Source organism: Salvia hispanica, chromosome 3, assembly GCF_029641045.1.
Source record: "Salvia hispanica isolate PSC_SH4W2 chromosome 3, Shi_PSC_v1, whole genome shotgun sequence".
In the NCBI taxonomy this organism is placed as follows: domain Eukaryota; kingdom Viridiplantae; phylum Streptophyta; class Magnoliopsida; order Lamiales; family Lamiaceae; genus Salvia; species Salvia hispanica.
The window spans coordinates 57313347-57334456 of record NC_142694.1 but is presented as its reverse complement, the minus strand read 5'-3'; the positions used below and the strand labels follow the sequence as shown (position 1 = coordinate 57334456).

Below are 21110 nucleotides of genomic sequence, written 5' to 3'. Positions count from 1 at the left end.
TAGAATAAACATATGTATACTTGCAATTATACCTAAAACCAAGTAACAATATAGTCGACAATCTTGAGAAAAAACTGTTAGTATATAGTTTCAACTGATAGGCTTAGGGGAAACACACGAAAAACCTCTCAGATCTTCATTTCAGAAGATCGAGCTCAATTTCCATTGCACCTAAGCTATCAACGAGCAAAAATGCGTTGCCAACTCTACCTACCCTCAGTCTTCTTCTTCCGATGCATCCTTAAGCCACTGCATCAAATAAGTGCGCATTAGAATGTGTAGACATTTGTTTGTGCAAGCTTCAGCGGTTGTCTTCAAAATTTTGCAAAATATACTTATTTTTCTTAATAAAATTCATGATTATCTAGATAGTGGATATGGTTATTACCTGTAAAAATTTCTCTGCCTTCTTCACGAAAACCTTATCGGACTCATCAGCCTGTTCCTTTTCCGATTCCCAGCGTAGTATACCATCTTCTTGCAAAATGTCTTTGTCGTAGAGAAGATGCAAAATCTAAAGATAGACCCAGATTACACAAAAATATGAAAACAATGAATTCAGTACAGGATTCTCAGATCAAGACATCGGCCACTAAAACATTAACTTATTATTGAAAGATTAATACTTGCGAGTTGTTCTGTTAAGTGTGAATCTTATGTAATGTTAATTTCTAATTTTGTCTCTTAGCCACATATTACTTGCTAGTAGAAAGTGCGAGATGTCAAGACTATAGCATGTCAATACTAGTATATCGTTATTTGCGAGTAGAAAGTGTGACATGTCAAGACTATAGCATGAAACAAGAAGAGGCAAGGCATTGAAATCTCAGAAGTGAAACTATAATTTGTACAAAAAAATCCAACAGAAACGAGTTACCTGGGAAAATAGATTTGCATATTCTTTTGTAGACTCTAAACACATTTCTTCAAATTTCAGTATCACCTCAATCTGCAAGGAATGCAATAGATCAAAAGATATTCTTAATTGAAGAGAATTTGATACAAAGGACGCAAAAAGTTTTCTTGAACTCATCATCAAAAAATATTAATATGCTGATAAAGATACCCACTGCTCCCTTAACCCCAACTCGAGAAAAAGTTGTTGATAAAACTACTGATGAAAGCACTATGTTTAACTTAACACCTAGAGAAATACCAAAATTTGTGCACAACCTGAAGAATAGAATTATCCACTTCAACATGAACTTGGTGATTTTGTCTAAAGTAGTTATGACCAAAGACATTTGTGTGATTAAGAATTATACATCGCTCAATAAGACAGAGAGAAGCATTTCCAGGATATAGTAGCAAATCAACATGAGGAAACAAAGTCTGATTTAAGGCTGCCAAATATGGTTTTAGAGTTCAAAATTGTGGAATTTTAGTCCCCACATAAAATCATGTGGCCAAAATAGGCAAAAGCAGACTGATAAAGTAGCTTATAACAATAAGTAAGAAGTCAAAAGATTTTAATGTACCAACCTCTTCATCTAAGCTTGGCAGATAGTACTTCAAAAGCTTTTCCCATTTTCCAATCACACCATTAGTAATTTTAAGTAGTTCTCCTGCAAAAAAACAGTTGAGTTATCCATGCACACCATAGAATAATGAACTGAATAGCTCTGTTCCACAATGCCAAAGAGTACAGCATACAATGGGTATTTATAAATACTTAAATAGTAACGAGGGTAAATGATTAATGATCTGCACAAAAGATTGTCCAATTTGAGTAACTACATTTCACTAGTGTGAATCATAACATAGATTAAGCAGTTAAGCTTGACAACTTCTAGCACTTGACCTCTTTGTAAACTCTATAGATTTTAAACTATTATGATTCACCCTGCTTAAACTATCCTATAGATTTTAATGATCCACCCTGTCCATCATATTGTGCATGAATTTATTAACTATTATTATCTGGCCCACCTATAGGCTGCCAAATCAATAATGCTTACGAGTTTCTGCAGCAAGATCAATAAATATCAAATCCCAAATAAACACCAACAATGCCGGTGACATGGGTCGTGCAAAGTTTTTGAGGTTGACTAAAGAAATTCTAAATATTATACCCGGTAGAGCTAACAAGTTCTTTAGAATTAATTCATTCATTCGTAAAGTAAGAATGTGGATAATTGAATCCAGTCCTGTTTTCTGGTTCACATAAAAGCTGCCAAATCAGCAACCACCTGAAGTTTCTGCAGCATCGATGCTGGAGACAGGATAAGGCTCAAATGAAGTTACTTAAGGTTGATCACAAAACTTCTACTAATATTTTTCCAGCAACGAGCTATCTAATTCTCAAGAATTTATTTGATTCAGTTCCCAAAGCACATATGCAGGCTCGGATAAATCTTGATTCTCCATCTGCACGCAGGTGCCACTGTTTTACAAATATTTCGTGAATAGATCAACCCAGTTTTATTCCTTTTTATATGGTCCAAAAGCACCCAGTTTACCTTCACAGACTTGGGACAGAAAAACTTAGTGAGGGAGCATTCTAAAGATTAGTAACTTTGCCATTTTCAATTAGCTAGTCCTGTAACAACATGGTTCACAAGGATTGTGAGTAGTAACTAGTAAGTGTCTGTGTCTCTTCACCTTTACTCAACATCATAGGATTCCTGCCCAAGCATATCTTCACATATGAATTTTCATAATATTTCAACTATTTGTTCTGAAAGCCATCTTTCAAAGATTTATAGCCTTATAATGACTGTGTAGAATTAATACAGTAAAAATACAATTGATTTTCATAAAACAGTGTGAAGTGAATGACGACATACCAAAACTACTTGTGTGGAAAGAAGAAAGTTTCATAAACACACAGATCAAATACATATGAATATATTCTTACTAAACAATGATATATGCATGCTTACTATTCGGCATCCAGCACATATAATTCCAGTCACATACTTTATTTGAAAAGTATAATGAATGAGGATTGATGGTAAGAAACTATTAGAGGGACGATTAAGCATGTGCAATGAATACATGCATTCAAGCTAGTGCATTGACTGTATAATAGATCTACCTTAACATTGACAACGTTTTGAAGATGTGATTGTGAATACCTATCCTAAGATCACTCTATATCACATATGTTACCATGGTTTAAATTGGAACCCGTGAAATAACTTTTATGCATGTATGTAAACCAGCATTTTGGTAATGGAATAATTAATATTTACCATCAAAGTACATGTTTCACAGATTATATAATTCCATCCACTGAAACGAGAAATGACCTGCAGAATCATGTGGAGTGTCCACGGCATACTTCATTATAGCATAGAACAAAGCGCCAGCACAATCAGTAGAAGCCATATTGTATGACAGCCTGAGACACCAAAAGTTGCAAAGACAAAATTTGTTATAGGTGCCACAGAGAATGGCTGAATTAGATAAGTTCTACCTTGTATCTCTATTGTTGCAAGATAGGACTCAAATTACAGGACCCACATAATGAATGTAGATTTTGCACAGAATGAATTCATCCAATACCAGTAATGAAAATATTAAAGTGCTTCGATGGAAAGAGAGGATCGCATCAAGCAACAAAAATTACTACTTACCTGTAACAGCATTCAATTGGTGGATATGCAGACTAAACATTTACTATGTCAACATTCCAATACTATTATTTTTCAGATCCATGCAACTTATTAGATTAAAAAAAGGTAATTTTACGAGTATGAAACCATGAATGAAATTTCTTCGACTACAAGGTTACAAAATAAAAAGGTAGAGAAAGGTTGCATCATACCTCAGCGAGTTAACTTCTATTATTATATGGTCTTCTTCTACATTTTCATCTATAGCCCTTAGAAACGTTGCTTCAACCTGCAATTAGCAAACAGAAACAACATTAGAATTTCAAACACCATCCAAGTATGACAAGAATCATTGTCAGCAGGTACCTCTTTTTCAAAATGAGCATGATCATCTCTACCATCATCAGATTCATTACCAGAATCAAGTCCCAATTCTCCTGAAGGTGGAAGAATGTTGCTTTCTTCGTTTGATGTATCCAGTTCATCGGTCGCAGATTTGATTATTTCAAGAAGTCGATCTGCAGAAATCGGCGCCACTGAATGCCTCCATTCTTCTTCAAGGCCTTTTTCACCAACTGACCAGATGAAACCAGCCCCACCAACCTGGTGGCATAATATTGGTTAGAAAGCTTACATGCAGCAATCTAGCTATACAGACGCACATCATGAAATCAGTTAAATATTTTTCATCACATGGGATAGTCTTAATCTTAAAGCACACAGCCCTAACAAACAATTTATTTTCCGAAAACAAATACATTTTGCATCCCTCTAAACAAGTTAAAATAATGCATGTAGTTTGTAACATTTAATGAAGATCAGTCTTTGACATATGCAAGCACTCAATTCTTAATAACAAATTAACAACAATATATGCAAGGATGTTTGAGTGATGAGAGCATAATATAATTTGATTTAAGCAGTTCTTGGATGCATAAATTGTATGTTGGCAGCTCATAATGCTCCTAGATATTACCGGCTTGCGAAAGCAGCATAATATAATTTGATTTAAGCAGTTCTTGGATGCATAATTTGTATGTTGGCAGCTCATAATGCTCCTAGATATTACCGGCTTGCGAAAGCATCATAATCTGTATTTCTAAGTTTACCACCTGTATAGGGTATTGACTGGGTATTAATGGTTCTCTCATAAAACCTAGTAAAAGTGGTGCTAAAACATAATTCTAGAAAGCCGCAAAAATTCTAAAGCTTTCAAAACCACAGAAAGTCATGTAGTACTCCCCCCTCCATCCCAAGATAAGCGAAACATTTCTTTTGGGCACAAGGGAAATGACTCAATTACAGTGGGACATCCAAAAAGGAATATGACTCGCTTATCTTGAGACGGAGGGAGTATATCATAAAATGACAAGAGAGTTACCTCTAAGTTCATGGGAAATGATATTCTAGTAATTGACTGGTCAAGTGAATCTTCAGTGCAACAATACTTTCGTTGTCTATTCATCCAGGACATCAATATGCTAAATTCAACTCTATTTCCAATTGATTTCCTAGAAATCTTCCTCTTTTACTTTACATGTTTTAGATGGTTCTATATGTTTAGACAAAATTGCAGAAATCCTTAAGGGAAAAAATCAAGAATAAAGGAAAGAAATGAATTTAGAGCCATCAAGCTTTTCTTAAAGCAATAAGTTGCGTGCCACTTTAGCTACTTTAAAACTAGAAAGTAGAAAGAAGAAAAATTAACAGCAAAGAAAATTTGGACCTCAGATGCAGCCTGAATTTGCAAATCAGATACCTCAGTCCTCAACTCCTCCTTCAACACATCAGTAGTATTAGGTACTGCTGCATATAGAAAATATCCATAGTTAAAGTAGATGCACTAGCCTATCAATATGATGCTATATGTGCACAAATGCATTTCTTACTATTATTTTACAGCTCAAACTTGCCAAATACACTCCAGTTTATATGAATAATAGAGGTTAAAATGCATAATTGCTGATAAAAGGAATGATTTCTAATCATACATTATGTAACAACCAAGTAAAATAGCTTCTAAAATCTGTAGGGTTTTAACTAATAATGATGACAGATTATAAAAGGTTCCAGAAGTTACATGTGATTTCTATGTTCCCACTACTATTATCAGCATATTCCAGCTCTTCATCACTGTCTTGTCTGACAGGCTGTTGGAGTAGAGAAACCTTAGAGTAAGCAGGCACAACAAAATTTTGCCCAATTATGACCTACACAGCACAAGTGCGTTAGATGATCGGACTAGTCTCAAACACAGAATATTGCTCTCTCTCCGTCACATAAAAATACGAACAAATATTTGGGGACGGGTTTTAACAAATCTAGTGTTGTTTGTATTATGAGTAGAGAAAGATCCCACTTTAGTGTTTATATTGTGAGTGGAGAAAGAGTCCCTCTTAGGGGTATTGTTGTGTAAAGTGATAGTAAATAAATGTAATAGTAAGGGTACTATTATAACAATTTGTGGTCAGGAGGTGTACAAAAAAGAAAAGAAAGAATCGTTCAGGTTTTTCTGGAACGAACGAAAAAGGAAAGCGTGCATGTTTTTATGGAACGGAGGGAGTACATCTTAAGATTGAATCAATCATATTCTTCATGCTAGGTGTTTCTGTAAGCACAATTTCAACAATGCTCGTCCCTCGTAAGACTCCTCCCACAAATTGGTTATAAGTTTGACAGGAAACATATAGATGAATTGTGGCCGCAACCTAAAATACCCTCAAGCACATTTAATCTAATTACATCACATGGTTCTGATGCTTCTGCATATCAAAACAAATAAAAGTTCCGCCAAAACAATGGTTAGTGCACATTTAATCTAAATACACTACATGGTTCAGCACATCAAAACAAATAAAAGCGACACCAAAACAATGAAAGTTGCAGATAATGCAATGCATTCACCTTTCCCTCTTCAGAAGTGGAGTAAAAGTGTTTTGCCACTTTTGACAGGAAAGCAGAAATGAGTTCTTAATGGTTTTGGATATAATCAACAGACTTATTCCTTTACAATACAATCAACAGAGATATTCCTTCACAAGTCATTTTAGAGTTTCTTTAGAAGGCTTCTCGATTCTGATCCGATGCAATTAGGATCCCATTAAAATGAGTAACTTCAACACGAAGAAACTAAGGACTTCTCACTAGATGTCATCGTGAAACAAAAATTTTGTATGTGAAACTTATCCAGCATTGACTCTTAACACTAAGTCACCAATAGTCACAGCTTAAACTTCTATGCAAGATTGCAAGTTAAGTCAGAGGTAAACAATGCAACAAACAATGAATAGAGGCTCCAAAAAGGTTAGGCACTTCAAAGTGTACCTTGAAAGATAATACAACACCAGCTTCAAGGACCGCTCCAGACTTCATGGTCACCCCATCACACACTATTGCATGCTTTAATCTACAGCCATCCTCAATGTTCACCTTATTCCATATGTAACATCCATCAATTGAAACATTTGATCCAATTACACAGTCCTCACCAATGACAGAATTGGAAACTTCTGAGTGCTTTCCAATAGTGGTGCGACTTCCAATAACAGTAAAGGGGCCCATTTTGGCAGAACGTGAGAGACCTACATCTGTAAAATTAATGTTCATCATGCGGAAAGTCAAGAGAAATCATGAAAGGGATCGCCAAGAGTTTCTCAACAAACCCCATCATACAAACTTATATCCATAAGTCTAAAGAGCAGATAAGATGAACATTTAAATAATTGCTATATAGCCAAATACCATTATTTCAAACCCAGTGTTGTGTTTGCGTACATAACATGAAGGCAAGATATGCTATAATTATTAGAAAAAATAATGCTTACTGTTCAGCTGGCAAAAGAGCATGCCACTTAGACTTCATGATACGAGTCCAGTGAAAGTTACTTATAGGTACAGTGCACTTCTCATGTTCTCACAAATTCATGGTTTTGGAGAACTTATATACATTCGTCAATTTTTTATGATTTTTGTCAAATGACTTTATCATGTATGCATGATCATAGAAGCAAAAATCTTCTTATATTATTCAAACAAGTTCCTTTGCAAGAGAAAAGTGCTAGGTTAGTCGGTTCTGTCAAATTTGCACACCAGTGACGTGAAATTCTGCAAGAGTCAGATTCTTACAACATTGAGAACTATTCAACAGAATACAGATAAAACACTATAACAAATAAATAAAATTGTGGCGCAGTTGGAATTTGATCACACAGAAAATAAGTGTGTGCTAATTTGCTAATGTGGTACTGTTTTCAAGGGAAAGAACCTATTGCCCCACACTCAACCACTGCATCTTCAGAATTTGAAATTGAAGGTAAAAGAATAAGAAGAAACCAATTTAGCAAGCATAATTGGAAAATTAAAAGGTCCGATTCTTACTGAATGCATACCAATGGGACCCTATTAAGGAGTTGAGTATTTACCTAAACCTAGAACATAATTATTTGCAATGGACGGTTATAATTCTGGAGAAAAAGTCAAATTTTTACAATTGACACGACTACAGGAAATAAGAAGGGAATTTCAGGATTTTATTTTACCTGAAGCACGATAAGTTCCACGTCTTTCAAGTTTTGTCAGACTATTCTGAAGAAACTGAATGTCAGGAACCAAGGGGTAAGTCCACCTCTGTATTATATCTTTACTAATAGTATCATAGCTCCTATAGTTCTCCACCCTTGCTGCATAACTTGAATGAATTTCATGGGTGAAAATTTTGTAACCCATAAGCTGAGCAAAAAAGAGAAGAAAATTAGAACAAAGATTAAAGGCCTTCTACCATTATTTCATAAAGCTGACTATAATGCAATTCAGTTCAGCCTCTGGGAAATGCCAAAAGGGTAAAAAAGAAAACGTAATTGCCACTATGCGGCTATGCCACAAGATGCAGCATGACATTGGCTTGAAGCCTTGAAGGTTTATAAAGACACAGAGAAAAAAAAACTTAATAATATATCAGTCAAGGGTGCATATAAAGAGATTAGTACACGAATAGATTAACAAAGATGATAAAACTATGATAATACGTCAACCATAAACAATGAACAAACTACTAGTATTAAATTACCATGGACCAACCCCAGGCACCAAAATGAATTTCACTTATGCAGCACAGACACATTTGAGCTGCTGGTGACCAAAATTACTCCCTCCGTCCCACCTTAAGTGAGGCATTTTCTTTTACTGCAAAAAAGCAACACTCAATCTCCCTCTTACTTTATCCTCTCTCCTACTTTTTCTCTCTACTTTTTTCTCCCTCTTACTTTATTCTCTCTTCATTTAACCACTAAACACCACTACCTAAAAATATGTGCCCAAACAAAATGTGTCACATATATGGGACGGAGAAAGTATAAGATAGCTGATAGCCAACACGTACAGAAACAATAATTGAAACAGCCCAATGAAACAACCAAGACAAGATAGCTAATATGAATATGACAACTATAAAACTATGATACAAGGCAATTAACTGCCAAAATAACTTAAGCAATGCAAGCCTAACAAATACATGTTTCTTAGCTTAACCCATTATCAGACTCTGAAGTTTATCTTGCTTTCATACTTTTAGTAGCTGAATAGTGCCAAGTATTTAGATTTAGCAAGCTTTAGAAGCTCAACAGAAAACACCTTCACACTTGCGCAAACATACAGAGTGCAATAACATAATTATAATTTACAGTCTAAAGTCACTAAACACAAAGGTGAAAATTAAAACAACATAAAATCAATGGATCAAGTAAATCCAAAGAAAGAAAACAAAAACTGACTATAGAAACTCAATGAGAGTCTCATTTGTTAAACTTTCTTAAGATAAATGTTGGTTGTACCCTTGATGCTTACACCACAGATAACCAACCAGAAGAGGGAAAAAAGGCTACAAGAGTGATGCCAGTATAAGGCTACAAGAAAGAATTATTTTACTAACAACTTCAGGGACTCACGCCCTTGTCACAGAACTTGGTGCAAGAAAGCATTATTTTACTAACAACTTCAGGGAATCCCGCCCTTGTGCCTATAAACTGCTAATATTTGACAGCATATCATTGAATGAGCCATTAATGCTAAATCCAATATATGCCAATTCCATCAACACTCCATTCCATAAGCTATGGGAAAAGGACCGGAATAAAAATAACTAAACAAAACATGAACTGGGTCCTGAGGTTGAATCCTGGCATTCTAGTTAGGTGAAACGGGGTGTATCAGAAACAACTTTACAACACATCGCATGTGAGAAACTTATTAAGCACAAACAACCATGAGAAGAACCTATCTCCTACTTCATCTTGACCATCTATGAGATGAACTCCTTCCTGTTGCTAGCAACATTAAGAAATCCCTTACTTTTAAGAGTACCATATTGTAGGAAACAGAATAAAAGACTCGTTGAAAAGAAACACACTAACCAATGAGTATAAGCCACTTCACATTCTAAAATAGCACAATGTCTGATTATAACACCTTTGGCACGCTGATCTTTATCACATCTTCACATCATTTTGTATTTTTGTTTGTGATAAAACATAAAAATACAATAATCAGTATTGTTGAGAACATGCCCAAACAATTAAAGGCCACAATCTGTGCATAGTGCATATGCAAAAAAAAATCATATACACATACACATGTCCCTTTGTTAATCAGGGAAGTTTACAGCTTACTTCATACTGGAGTTTTGAGTGTCAGGATAAATATTAAGTGAGGACTTCCACCGCAAGAACAAAAGTGTGTTCTTCATGTATTAATTAATACTTACATCATCAACAAGTAACCCCTTGACAAAATGACGGCGTAAATGCTGGTAGTCAAAATTGTCAGTGAAAAGACTCAGAACCTCTGGAGAACATATGTCAATATAGCAATCCTGCAAAGAAAATTAATTGACAACAGTTAGACTCGAATATCTACATAGTTCTTCTCAAACATCTTGAAAGGGTTTTAGTTAAGAGTTTGACAGAAAACACAACTAAGCAAACATTAAGTCCCAGTGTTCTAGCTAGCAGAAACCTTTCAGGCTTTCATGCAATTTATAATATATAATAGTATTCAAAAGTTCATAGCAATATAGCATGCATGTCACTACAATCCTTTCATTTAATTTGATAATTTCGATTTAATCCCATTATAGATTGATATTGTTCATTACTTGATGTTTTAAACTTAAGTTATCTTTTAATTCCTTAATTCATTTGGAATCGCCAAAATAAATTCTATATAACATATTTCAGTAGAAAACGTAGAATGTAGCCTTAGCCTATCCTTTTCTCTTTAGTTGACCTCTTCTTTGATCACTCATTACCTAATTTAGTGAATGTTTTCACAGATTCCCCATAATTGGCACTGAATCCCAATCAATGCTAGGTTCAACATATTGGAGCTCTCATCCCTGGAAAGGAAATACCTATAAACTTTCTTTATTGCACCAATTTTCCACGTGTTTCACTTAATATTCAATTAGAAACTCTCACCAATTAGACTTAGATGGGTAGCACTGATATTACCATAAGAAGAGAGTTAAAATGAAATAACTTGCAATTTGTAAACACGGAAATCCAGTGATATTGTGCTTAGGAGTATCTATATATCCTACATTGCAGGTGAGGCAAACAAAGACGAAATCCAAGAGAAATAGCATAACTATGTCTCCGGTCAGTTGACAAACTTTCTGAGCGGCCATGTCCGAATGTGCTCCAATATAATAATTATAAGCGTCGGTGATTGACTAGTCATGGAGATAGGTGTGATTATTATAAGCATCAGTAAGGATGTGCAGGAAATTGAAAACAGCAGAGAACTAGAGATAGGTGTAACCGTGTAATTATCTCAAAGACGGAGCTTATTGTTTATTTACTAGTCATTTATTCTAATACATAGGATAAACATCCTTTCATACCTTTCTTTTAGTTATTTTTAGGTTCTGCAGTAAATAAGGTTTAAAGTGGAAACAAACAGTTGTTTAAAGAAAGATATGAACCTGCTTATCATTGTGAAGAGATATAGAAGAACGATCGAGCAACATAGTCCTGTCCAGAGTGAGAGTCCCTTTTGAAGTATCAGACTTATCCTCATAATATAAGAGCTCTTTCGTTTCAGGGTCAATTGCCATAAACAGCTCCTCTGTTCCAAGACGAGATTGATGTGTTATTGGAGACGGCTTTGACTGTTTGATTACCATAGTCATTACTGCATTGCTATCTCTTTTCTTTCTCTCTTTGTGTTCTTTAAGCGCCTGGGTTAGTGGCATGTTGCTCACAGTATCCCCAGTTACAAGAACAAAATCTCCATGTACCTTCAAAGAGAACCAAACATAATAAACTAGATTATTTCAAACTTAAAGACAGAAATACACTGTAAAAACGTGAAGCAACCTTTTCCTATTTAAATAAGGCCCATGCATCGATATAAAAGTGATCCATGTTAGAGTTAGACTAAACTAAATTTTTTACCTGGGGGCACCCTTTTTCTTAGAGAAGGAAGTGAGACTTAATCTTCAGAAAATCATTTCAAATAACTCCATTTTAGACAGATTCCAAACCAAGTAAAATTATAAAGGACAAGTTGTAAGAATTATAATTTGCATCATAAATGAAAGTACATTTCTGTCCATTCACAAGCTATTAATAGAGCCAATATGAAGCAATCACTAAAGTTTACAAGTAGTAGGCACAACATACCACATTCTTCTCATATATCAACCGTAGAGCATCTCCAGCACTCATGGCATTGTAAGACTCTATTGTAGAAACCGAAAAGTTTGGCTGATTGAGCCAGTTGGACTTTTCCAAATATTCAATCACTTGCTTGGAATGAGCACAGCAAAACACAAAAACCTCCTCAACTCCAGCCGACTCAAGCCACGCCAAGGTGTACTCAATCATAGGCGCATTCACCAGTGGTAGCAGTACCTTAGAACATACATAAAAAAATCAACAAAAGACAGAAGCAAAGGCGACTCAAGTATTATCCTACCCCAACACAACTGCAAAAACACATTAACTCCTAGTGCTTACAAACAATATTTCGCATTACGAGCTAGTAAAACAGATTCATCTCTCTATCCTCAAAAGTCACTGAAACGAAGACCCTAGAGGTGGCAACACGAATTCAAACCGAACAATGTCTTCCATCTCAAACCCTATGCACGGTAACTTTTCAATTGAGGTATGCTCAGGTACGAATCGCGGAAAATCAATAATCAAAGTGCAGAAGAGGCTATCGATAGAAAAGGGGGATTACCTTAGGGCGTTCGAGAGTGATAGGGCGGAAGAGAGTGGCGAAGCTATCGGCCAAGAGGATGGCCTGCAGAGGATCGCGTGACAGTTCCTCACCTGCATCATCGCCTACCGTTCCTCCCCTGCTCCCTTTCTTCGCCACCATTGCGCAGTCACGAAGCAGCGCAGTAGAAGGACCAAATTTATGCAGCTGTTGTGTATCGCAGGAGAAAACCACAATTGTTTCGCTTGTAGTACTATTATTATTATTATTTATTTATTTTTAATTTTTTTTTGCGCTGCCTTTTTAGCAACAGTACTGCAAAACAAAAGAACAACTGAAGAAGATATGAAAATAACCTAATTTGATTTCTATTAATATTTGATTAGTAGTAATAACTAATTAGTGGTTTGGCCCATATTAATATTATACACATTTATTGATTAGTTAAAAGTACTACACACGTTTTTTCTAAGTTAACAAATATAAATACTAATTAGTTATGCCTATTAAGTACTAATATTGATTAGTTATGCTTTAGTAAATTACATAATTTGGTAGCTTTTAATTTTCAATATTAAGAATTAGTGTATTTTAGTCTAAGAATTGATAAAAAAAAAATCTTTAATTTTAAACTAACTAGTATCACACCCGTGCTATGCACGGACTAAGGTATTTTTAAACATTGATTTAAGATTAAAAATTACATGATAACATTAATAACAAATTACTATGCACGGTCCACTTTATTCTCTTCAAATATGAAATATTTTTTGAAACAATAAAATGATATGAGGTCTAAAATTATAATATATTTAATAATAAATATAAATAATACATTTGATTAATGTAGTGAATTTTATTAAAACAAAGCTGTGATATACAAATGATGAGTTTATATAATTTGTGTCACAAATTTGAGATAAAAAAAATTTATAATATTGAAAACTGTACATGAATATAGAAAAAAATATATATGGATATAGCAAGTTTGAAAAAAAATCAAGGTATATTTCCACATTTTTAATAAATACGACCACAGGGGTGTGATTCGTTGCTAACTTTTCTTAAATTGCTAATTTGCTAACTCATCAATGCAATGTATTAAAATGTCAACACGATGATATGAAAATATCAACGTAAACTTAAGTTGATATTTTAATACATTATGTTGACATTGGTATTTAAATATCAACACAGTTTATTAAAATGTCAACACAAATATGTGTTGACATTTTAATGTGATCATGCTGAGATTCAGCTAAAATATAAATACGTGGAAAATAATATTGTACATTATTTTTGTAAAATGGAAAAATGACTCTGACAGTGAGACTGAAAAATAAAGCAAATTTACATGACACAAAGCAAAAAAAACTAAAGAATGTATAATTATCACTTTTCCTAATGAGATTTAAGATATTGTTTATCAGAAGTTATAATTTAAGATTTGCACTGGTGAGACACTTCCTAGTCGAGTTTCATTTCATTGCAATATAGTGACCATATACACTAAAAACTCAAACCTTGAAATCTAAATCCTAAAACCCTTAACTTTAAAATATACTTATCATGACCAACAAATGATCCAAATATCAATAAAATTCTCCCTTTGTCTCAGTTCAGTTTTACTTTATTGATCACTTATTCTATTTTGGGGATTTTAGATCTGTATTCGATATCTTACACTGGGTCGCCCTACTTGTTAATCCTTACTGATAGTAGAGGTTTTTTTTTACCTGAATTTTGGCTGTAAATCTGTTTATATACTCATATCAATAAAGTGCTTTACAATAGGGCTACGTGAACAGTAAACAAAAAAAATCTTGATGCATTTATTTAAGCATCTATTCACCCAATGGTATTATTTATTAGAGCCGAAAATTAAATTAAATTAAATTATTTATATTTTATTCATATATATGTGCATTTAACTTATAATGTACAATTAACTAAGTAGAAACGTAGTAGAACAATGTAAAAGATTGAGCCACTAAAGTTGCAAGTCAACCACCGTTTAGTTCACTTTTACTACTCAAATAAAACATGGAAATTCAATAAACACCCCTAAATCTCTAATGGTTATTCCATAAACACCTCCAAAACTCCCCTTTTATATATTTATAGATATTATGCCTAATGCGTAATATCAAATTAAATATGTTATCAAGTATAACAAACAATAGTTAAACATTAATAATTAAAACGATACTTAATTTATATACTTATGATATCTTTAAATGAATTTTAATTTTGAATTTTAGTTTTTTTATATGTACTCCTTTCGTCCGCGAATAGTAGTCCCATCTTTTCATTTTAGTCGTCTGCGAATAGAAGTCCCAATTCACTTTTACCCTAAATGGTAATAGGGTCTCACTTTTCACTAAGTCATTCCACTCGCATTTCATGTAAAACTAATAAATACAAGTGGAACTCCTATTACACTAACTTTATTCAACCCACTTTTCTTAACATTTCTTAAAACCCGTGCCGCCAAGAAATGAGAATCCTAAGGGCCTGTTCAGTTTATTAGATATGCCAAGAAAAGGGTTCATATCTGAGCTAAATCCATTGTTCAGTTTCATTCACTCAATTGTTAAAGGCCCTAGAAATGGGTTGGGCCCTCACTGTTTATCTTCGAAATAGCCGGAAAAAAAATCTTGCTGAAGAGGTGGTTTTTGAAGCTTGGCTGGGCCCACAAACCCAGAAATGGAGTAAAGATTATATTTTTGACCAGGCAATTTTGATTTCGCCCCTCTTTTCATTTGCACTGAGATTTTTAATTAGGGCAAAAATAGCAAAAAGCCATCAATCGTCTTCACCAGAAGTTGCAGTAGGTCCACAGTGGTAGATGTTGGTGTATTCAAGAACTATTTTGCTTGTTAGTTCAACAAATTGATAGAGAGAAAAGTGTTGAATGTTGATTGTTGTTTTAATTTAATTTAATTTATTTTCTTGGAAGGTGAAAAAAAATTGGGTTGAAGGAAAGAGGCATATGGATAGTAGATGGTGGGAAGAAATGGAGAATCTGATGCAACAGCAACCATCTTCTCTCAACCACAGAAACTCTGGCGAATATGAGAACGTTGGCAATCACAAACCCGGCGAAAATGACCATCAAGAAATCGTCGAGGAATGCCGCGTTGACCATCCCTCATCGAGCGGTTGGTTGAGCTCCCGTTTTCTATTGAGTTGAGCTCGTACTCTTCTTCCTTCTCGATCTCAGACCTGCTTTGACGAGATCCAACTGAACAAATGCAGTGTGGGCTTTTTGATCCACTCATAATAATCATTAATTTTTTCATAAATCTAAACATGACATATATCTTGTATACTGAACATTAGTTATAGATATTAATCATGTGGGCCCCTCAGCCATAAATCTATCATGTTTTAATTCTCATCTTCCTCTATCAAACAAGGTGAACACGCCCTAATGGCGGACGAAGGAAGTATATGGAGAGATTTGTATGCTTACAAAACAAAATATATGGAGAGAGTGAAGATGAGTGGAATTTAAAAAATGTAGGGGCTGTAGAAATTGCAATAAAATTTTCAGAAATTGGTTATAAGTGGGTAATTTTGTCAATTGATAAATGTTGGAAGGGAATAACAAAAAAGAAGAGAACAAAGATTTTTAAAAAAACTAAAAAACCCTTATTGTAAAAAATTTGTATGTCTCGATTTCGTATTCTGAAAAGTCGGCGAATTAATCTCAAATCTCAAAATATCAGCAAATTGAGACCTATATTCCTAAATTTCTCGCTCAAACCTCCCTCCGACTAGTTCCCATCTTTGGAAAAAAAATGGATGGAATACTTTGATGTTATCAATGATGCAATATATTCCGACCATAGAATAATTATTTATTTTCTTGGCTAAGCATGCTACTATAAAACTCTTGTTACCTATAAGCTTGAAACGTACGTGAATATACTCACTAATTGCTCATCCAGCGGCAGTGGATTTGTGGTCATACTACGATACCAAAGAGGCGCAATGTACACAATAATTCAACTCACATATCATACTCAATTAAATGCAAATGGAAAATAAAGTAAAAAAGAGAAGGGGAGATTAAAGTAAGAAAAATAAAATAAAATAAGAGAAATAAGATGATAAAGTAGGAGAAAAATGTAAGTCAAATTGCCAAAAAAAGAAAACGTCATACTTAAGTTGGGACGTACTAAAAAGGAATATGGTTCACCTACTTGCAATGGAGGGAGTATTATTTAGCTACTTATACACGATGTAGCAATTATAAAAAGAAAAGTACCACTCCCTCCATTCTGTGATAGTGAGGTCGTTTCTTTTCGGCACGCGATTTACGAAAAAATATGTTAAGTGATTTAACTAAGGAAGAATGAAGTAAGATGTAGAGAGACGATGATAGAATAAAGTAGAAAATGAAAAAGGTATAGAGAAGAAGAGAGAATCAAATAAGAATGAGTAAAGTAAGTGAGAAGAAATGTGTTGACTTTTACTAAAAGGAGAAATGACTCCACTACTATATAACGTACCAAAATGGAAAAAATGACTCCTACTTGATAAGGATCCATGTAATTTATGTTCCATTTCCCATTGAATTACCCATTTATGATGCTTGATCTAGATATTTTTGTGAGATTGATTTTTAATTTATTGTTCAAAGATATAAATAGAGATCCAACCACAAAAATTGAATCTAAACAAGAATCAATGGAATATTAGGAATGGAAAGCATGTGTATAATGATGAGATAAAAGAGTTATGACCATAGGACCTTGACCAAAAGAATGGAAACAACCCTAGGCAACTTTCAATAGCTCTATCACCCCTTGGCTCCACTACTCAATGGATACACCCAATTTATGCATACCTTTACTTGAATCAATCAATGATGGAAACAAACAACCTTCAAAAAAGGAATTGGATACATTCCTCAAAGAGGAAAAACTCACAAAGGAGATATCTTAATTCAATCACAATCTAAGAAGAAAATGAGATAAAGTCATATATATAGTTGGAGGCCAAATTCCAAGAAAAAGGCCCAAAAAGTCTAGTCTCTGCGTGGGCCACCCGCCCGGGTAGCTTAGCCGTCCAAGTACCACCCGCCCGGGTGGACGTCGCTGCCTCAATTGTGCCTTCCGGGTGGCCACCCGCCCGGGTGGAATTTGGTGGCCAAAAGCCACCCGGCCGGGTGGAACTTTCTGCCTCAACTATGCCTTCGGGCATCCACCCGCCCGGCTTAAAGTCACCCCCCCGGGTGGCGCATTCTGCACTGCGCGGCTTCAGTAAAACAACCATAACTCCCTCCTCCGGGCTCTGATTGGGGAGTGTAAGATACTCACACGAAGCTCTCTTGAAGACGAAGATATTGGTAGTAGTTTCGGAGCTTTTGGATGTCATCTCGATGGGCAGAATTCTGATTGAAGCTAGCTGCAAGTATAAGCTTTGATGCATGGATTCCATGATCGTATCACTACTACTATGGAACGAGGGGTGTACTAAATAAGAATAAATAACTAGAAAGAACCAATCAAGTTGAATCTTGAAGTCTACAGTTTCGCTTGCATCGATCATAGCTTAGGTGATGGAATGAAGATGAAAATATGAAATATGGTTTGTTGTGATTTTCATGGCGTAATTTAGATTCAAAATACAAGCAATAAATCTCTAAAAATATTGCTTCTGTAGGTATACAGACGTGGAATATAGTACAAAAGGTATTGAATCACAGAGGAGATTTATTGTTAAAGCGATTTAAAACTACTAAAAAGCAATAAATTTGTTTGATTTTGAATTTTGAATAAAAAAAAAAGACCAAACAGTTCAAGAAGGTAAGACTTGAGATTAACACAATAAAGAGGAAAAATTACTTGTAATTTGGTTAAGGTTGATTTCCACATGACTCGTATTTCATAATTACTTTTCAAATACTTTGAGGGATCGTGTTAATTTTACACTCTCCCGCAGCTAATCACTAATCAAGGAATTTTATATCATGATTGGTATACTGAAAAGCAGGTTTCGAGCATGTTCCATGGATAGATATAAATGTATACAATAAATCTACAATCCACTTTTAACCCAAGACGAAAAATAAGTAATTTTATTGCACTGGTGTTTGCTTATACATTTGTAAGATGTTTCTCAAAATTTAAGTGTATAAGAAACAAACAAGTTTAATTCTTCTGCATAGTAAACTGGTCGCGAACGACGTTCACATGATGTGACACAGTCGGATATAAAATTTCACAGCCTAGGTAGACTTTGACTACCTATAATGAAATGTTGCAGCACCAGTTCACATGTTTCCTTACCTTAAGAAATAAACGACACTGGTTGTAACATCCCATATTTATTTTAATGTTAATAATAGTTTCATATAGAAAGTGAATGATACCATAAAGTAGAGTAGTACTTTAAACTACTACATTTTCTTGCTTTGCATTTTTACCTATGTTAAGAACAATTAATTACTAAGATGTGAGAAAGGAAGCTTGCTAGAATGATAAATACAAGTCGAGGAATGATTTATGCAAGAGCAAGTATAGTAGAAGAATATTAAGTGTCCATGTACATATATGAGATATGCTCTTTAACATGAGTAATACAATAGCAATACATGTGAATATAATTATCAACTCTCTAGTATTAGTACTCTACAATAGGAACTTCTCGAATAGTCATTCCTTCTTCTTGAATGCCCACTATTTCTCTTCAAACCATGTCCTGTAGTCAAAGGAAAATAAGTTTGTCATACTAGAAGACAAAGCACTTCTACACTCTACTTCCTTATTTAGTCAAAGAGTAAACAGTCCATGAAAGAACAACTTTGACATCATTCTATTGATGGTGACACCGAAGCACACACGCGTTACCATCTTTCAAAATCTTGCAAGAATAGACCCTTCCCCATGCATGCTCCAACAGTGAGTTAATTAGCATAGTAAGTTGATTAGAATCAGAGGAATAAAGTCTCCAACATCATGATGAGTATGATGAATTTGAGGAGAAGAGCTTTATGTTTCTTGTAGCCACATTCAAGATCACACGGTAAGAAATTCACTATAAATAGAACATCCCTCTCAACCTTTTTCCCATCACAATCTCTCATCAGCTTCATTGCATAAATGTATCTTTTCCACCCACAAAATTCCATGTTTCCACACATTCAAGCTTAGAGGAAGGTGTTTCAAGAGCTTAGCTAGCAAGTAGAGGAAAGTTGCATTTTGTTCACTCACCAAGTTTTCTCATTATCTAAGTAAGTTCCCTACCAAAATTCTTTCTTTAAAGCATGCCATTATTTAGTACATATCTCTATCCCAAAACTCAAAATACAAGCATGCTTAGTACTTCTTCAAAATCTCAACTTTTATGCATAAATAGGAAAAATCGTAGCTTCTTAAATCACAAATATATGAAGCCACCCAAATAGGAATTTAACTAAGGAAGTGAAAAAAACATACCTTGGCTGGAATTCTGCTCTCCGGCAGACCCGCGGCGGCAGCCCGGCGGTGGTGGCGAAATCCGGCAAAGGGGCGGCACTCCTTGGTCCTTTTTAATGAGTTTTCAATTCCTCTTAATTTCTGGAAATTGTAAGCAAAGATTTAAAATTTAGAAGCTTGTTTTACAAAATTCAAAAATGAGATAAACTTACCTTCCGAGCAATGGCAACAGCGGTGGCCGGAGCAGCGCCGGCGCAACCGGTGGTGGCCGCCGTTTTCAGGCAGTAGCGAGAGAGAGTTGAGAGAGAGAGACGTTGGGGGAGGGGAGAGGCGCAGAGGGAGTATAAAGTGAAGTAGGGTTTCATGTTTTATTTTTCTTGTTGGGCTAAAAGATTGGACCTTGAATTAATTAAGTTTGGGCCTCTTTTATTTACTCTCTACTACATGGAATGGATCCTTTTTAAATCAAATTAGTAGAGCCCAAGTCTTTCTTTAAATATTAGAATTGGTCTAGTCCAACTTATTTGATGAGCATAATTCATTCTTGAGATTTGAATTATTTAACTGGTAAGCTATGTTGAAGAGTAGTTTTAGAGATTACGTGCCTTAGATTAATATGTGCTCTAGCATAATTGGAGTAAAGTAATTTATGGTTATATTAGTCATGTAATCTCCCGATTAATGTATTCCTTGCAAAAGAATTAATTCTCCTAGTTGAATGGTTTAAGTTGATGTCTTTTAAGGAATGGGACGAGATATGATCATAGGTGCATGGCATCTACTTTTACTTATCTTGAAGCTAAATAGTTGTTATTAATTTTTCTTGAGATAAGGCATTCGCAAGGAAGTAATACCCTAAGAAGGAGGTATTTTTGAATCAAAGTTGCAAGGACCTAAGGTGAACTTTCGA

At 34.7% G+C, this 21110-nt stretch overlaps 2 protein-coding genes across 3 annotated transcripts; both read right to left on the bottom strand.

Annotated features, from left to right (window-relative positions):
* On the bottom strand, nucleotides 1-13015 carry LOC125213737 (Trimeric LpxA-like enzyme). 2 transcript variants are annotated; one of them, XM_048114445.2, is made up of 15 exons: nucleotides 12795-13015; nucleotides 12233-12463; nucleotides 11533-11847; nucleotides 10315-10422; nucleotides 8096-8285; nucleotides 6882-7144; nucleotides 5638-5767; nucleotides 5284-5363; nucleotides 3924-4160; nucleotides 3770-3846; nucleotides 3252-3343; nucleotides 1483-1565; nucleotides 878-949; nucleotides 389-514; nucleotides 1-249 (listed from the first exon to the last, which is right to left on the bottom strand). In XM_048114445.2, exons 1-15 carry the CDS (start codon nucleotides 12933-12935, stop codon nucleotides 217-219), a joined length of 2178 nt encoding a protein of 725 aa, XP_047970402.2. In that variant the 5' UTR covers nucleotides 12936-13015; the 3' UTR covers nucleotides 1-216. The 2 variants fall into 2 exon arrangements, with proteins under 2 accessions (XP_047970402.2, XP_047970403.2); XM_048114446.2 differs by having other exon boundaries at nucleotides 5284-5360.
* Nucleotides 13016-17483: 4468 nt separating this feature from the next.
* LOC125216169 (uncharacterized) lies at nucleotides 17484-20565 on the bottom strand. The gene is made up of 3 exons (XM_048117810.2): nucleotides 20413-20565; nucleotides 20222-20341; nucleotides 17484-18188 (listed from the first exon to the last, which is right to left on the bottom strand). The coding sequence occupies exons 1-3, from the start codon at nucleotides 20563-20565 to the stop codon at nucleotides 17739-17741; spliced, it is 723 nt and encodes a 240-aa protein (XP_047973767.2). The 3' UTR covers nucleotides 17484-17738.
* Between the last annotated feature and the right edge of the window lie 545 nt (nucleotides 20566-21110).

Coding starts and splice junctions, on each gene's coding strand:
- LOC125213737 (XM_048114445.2), bottom strand. CDS start 12,935: ATGGTGGCGAAGAAAGGGAGCAGGGGAGGAACGGTAGGCGATGATGCA. Junction 4,161..5,283: donor AAATTCAGGCTGCATCTGAG/GTCCAAATTTTC, acceptor TTATGCCACCAG/GTTGGTGGGGCTGGTTTCAT. Junction 515..877: donor ATGCAAATCTATTTTCCCAG/GTAACTCGTTTC, acceptor GTCTATCTTTAG/ATTTTGCATCTTCTCTACGA.
- LOC125216169 (XM_048117810.2), bottom strand. CDS start 20,565: ATGAAACCCTACTTCACTTTATACTCCCTCTGCGCCTCTCCCCTCCCC. Junction 20,342..20,412: donor CTGTTGCCATTGCTCGGAAG/GTAAGTTTATCT, acceptor TACAATTTCCAG/AAATTAAGAGGAATTGAAAA. Junction 18,189..20,221: donor AGAGCAGAATTCCAGCCAAG/GTATGTTTTTTT, acceptor TTATACTTGCAG/CTAGCTTCAATCAGAATTCT.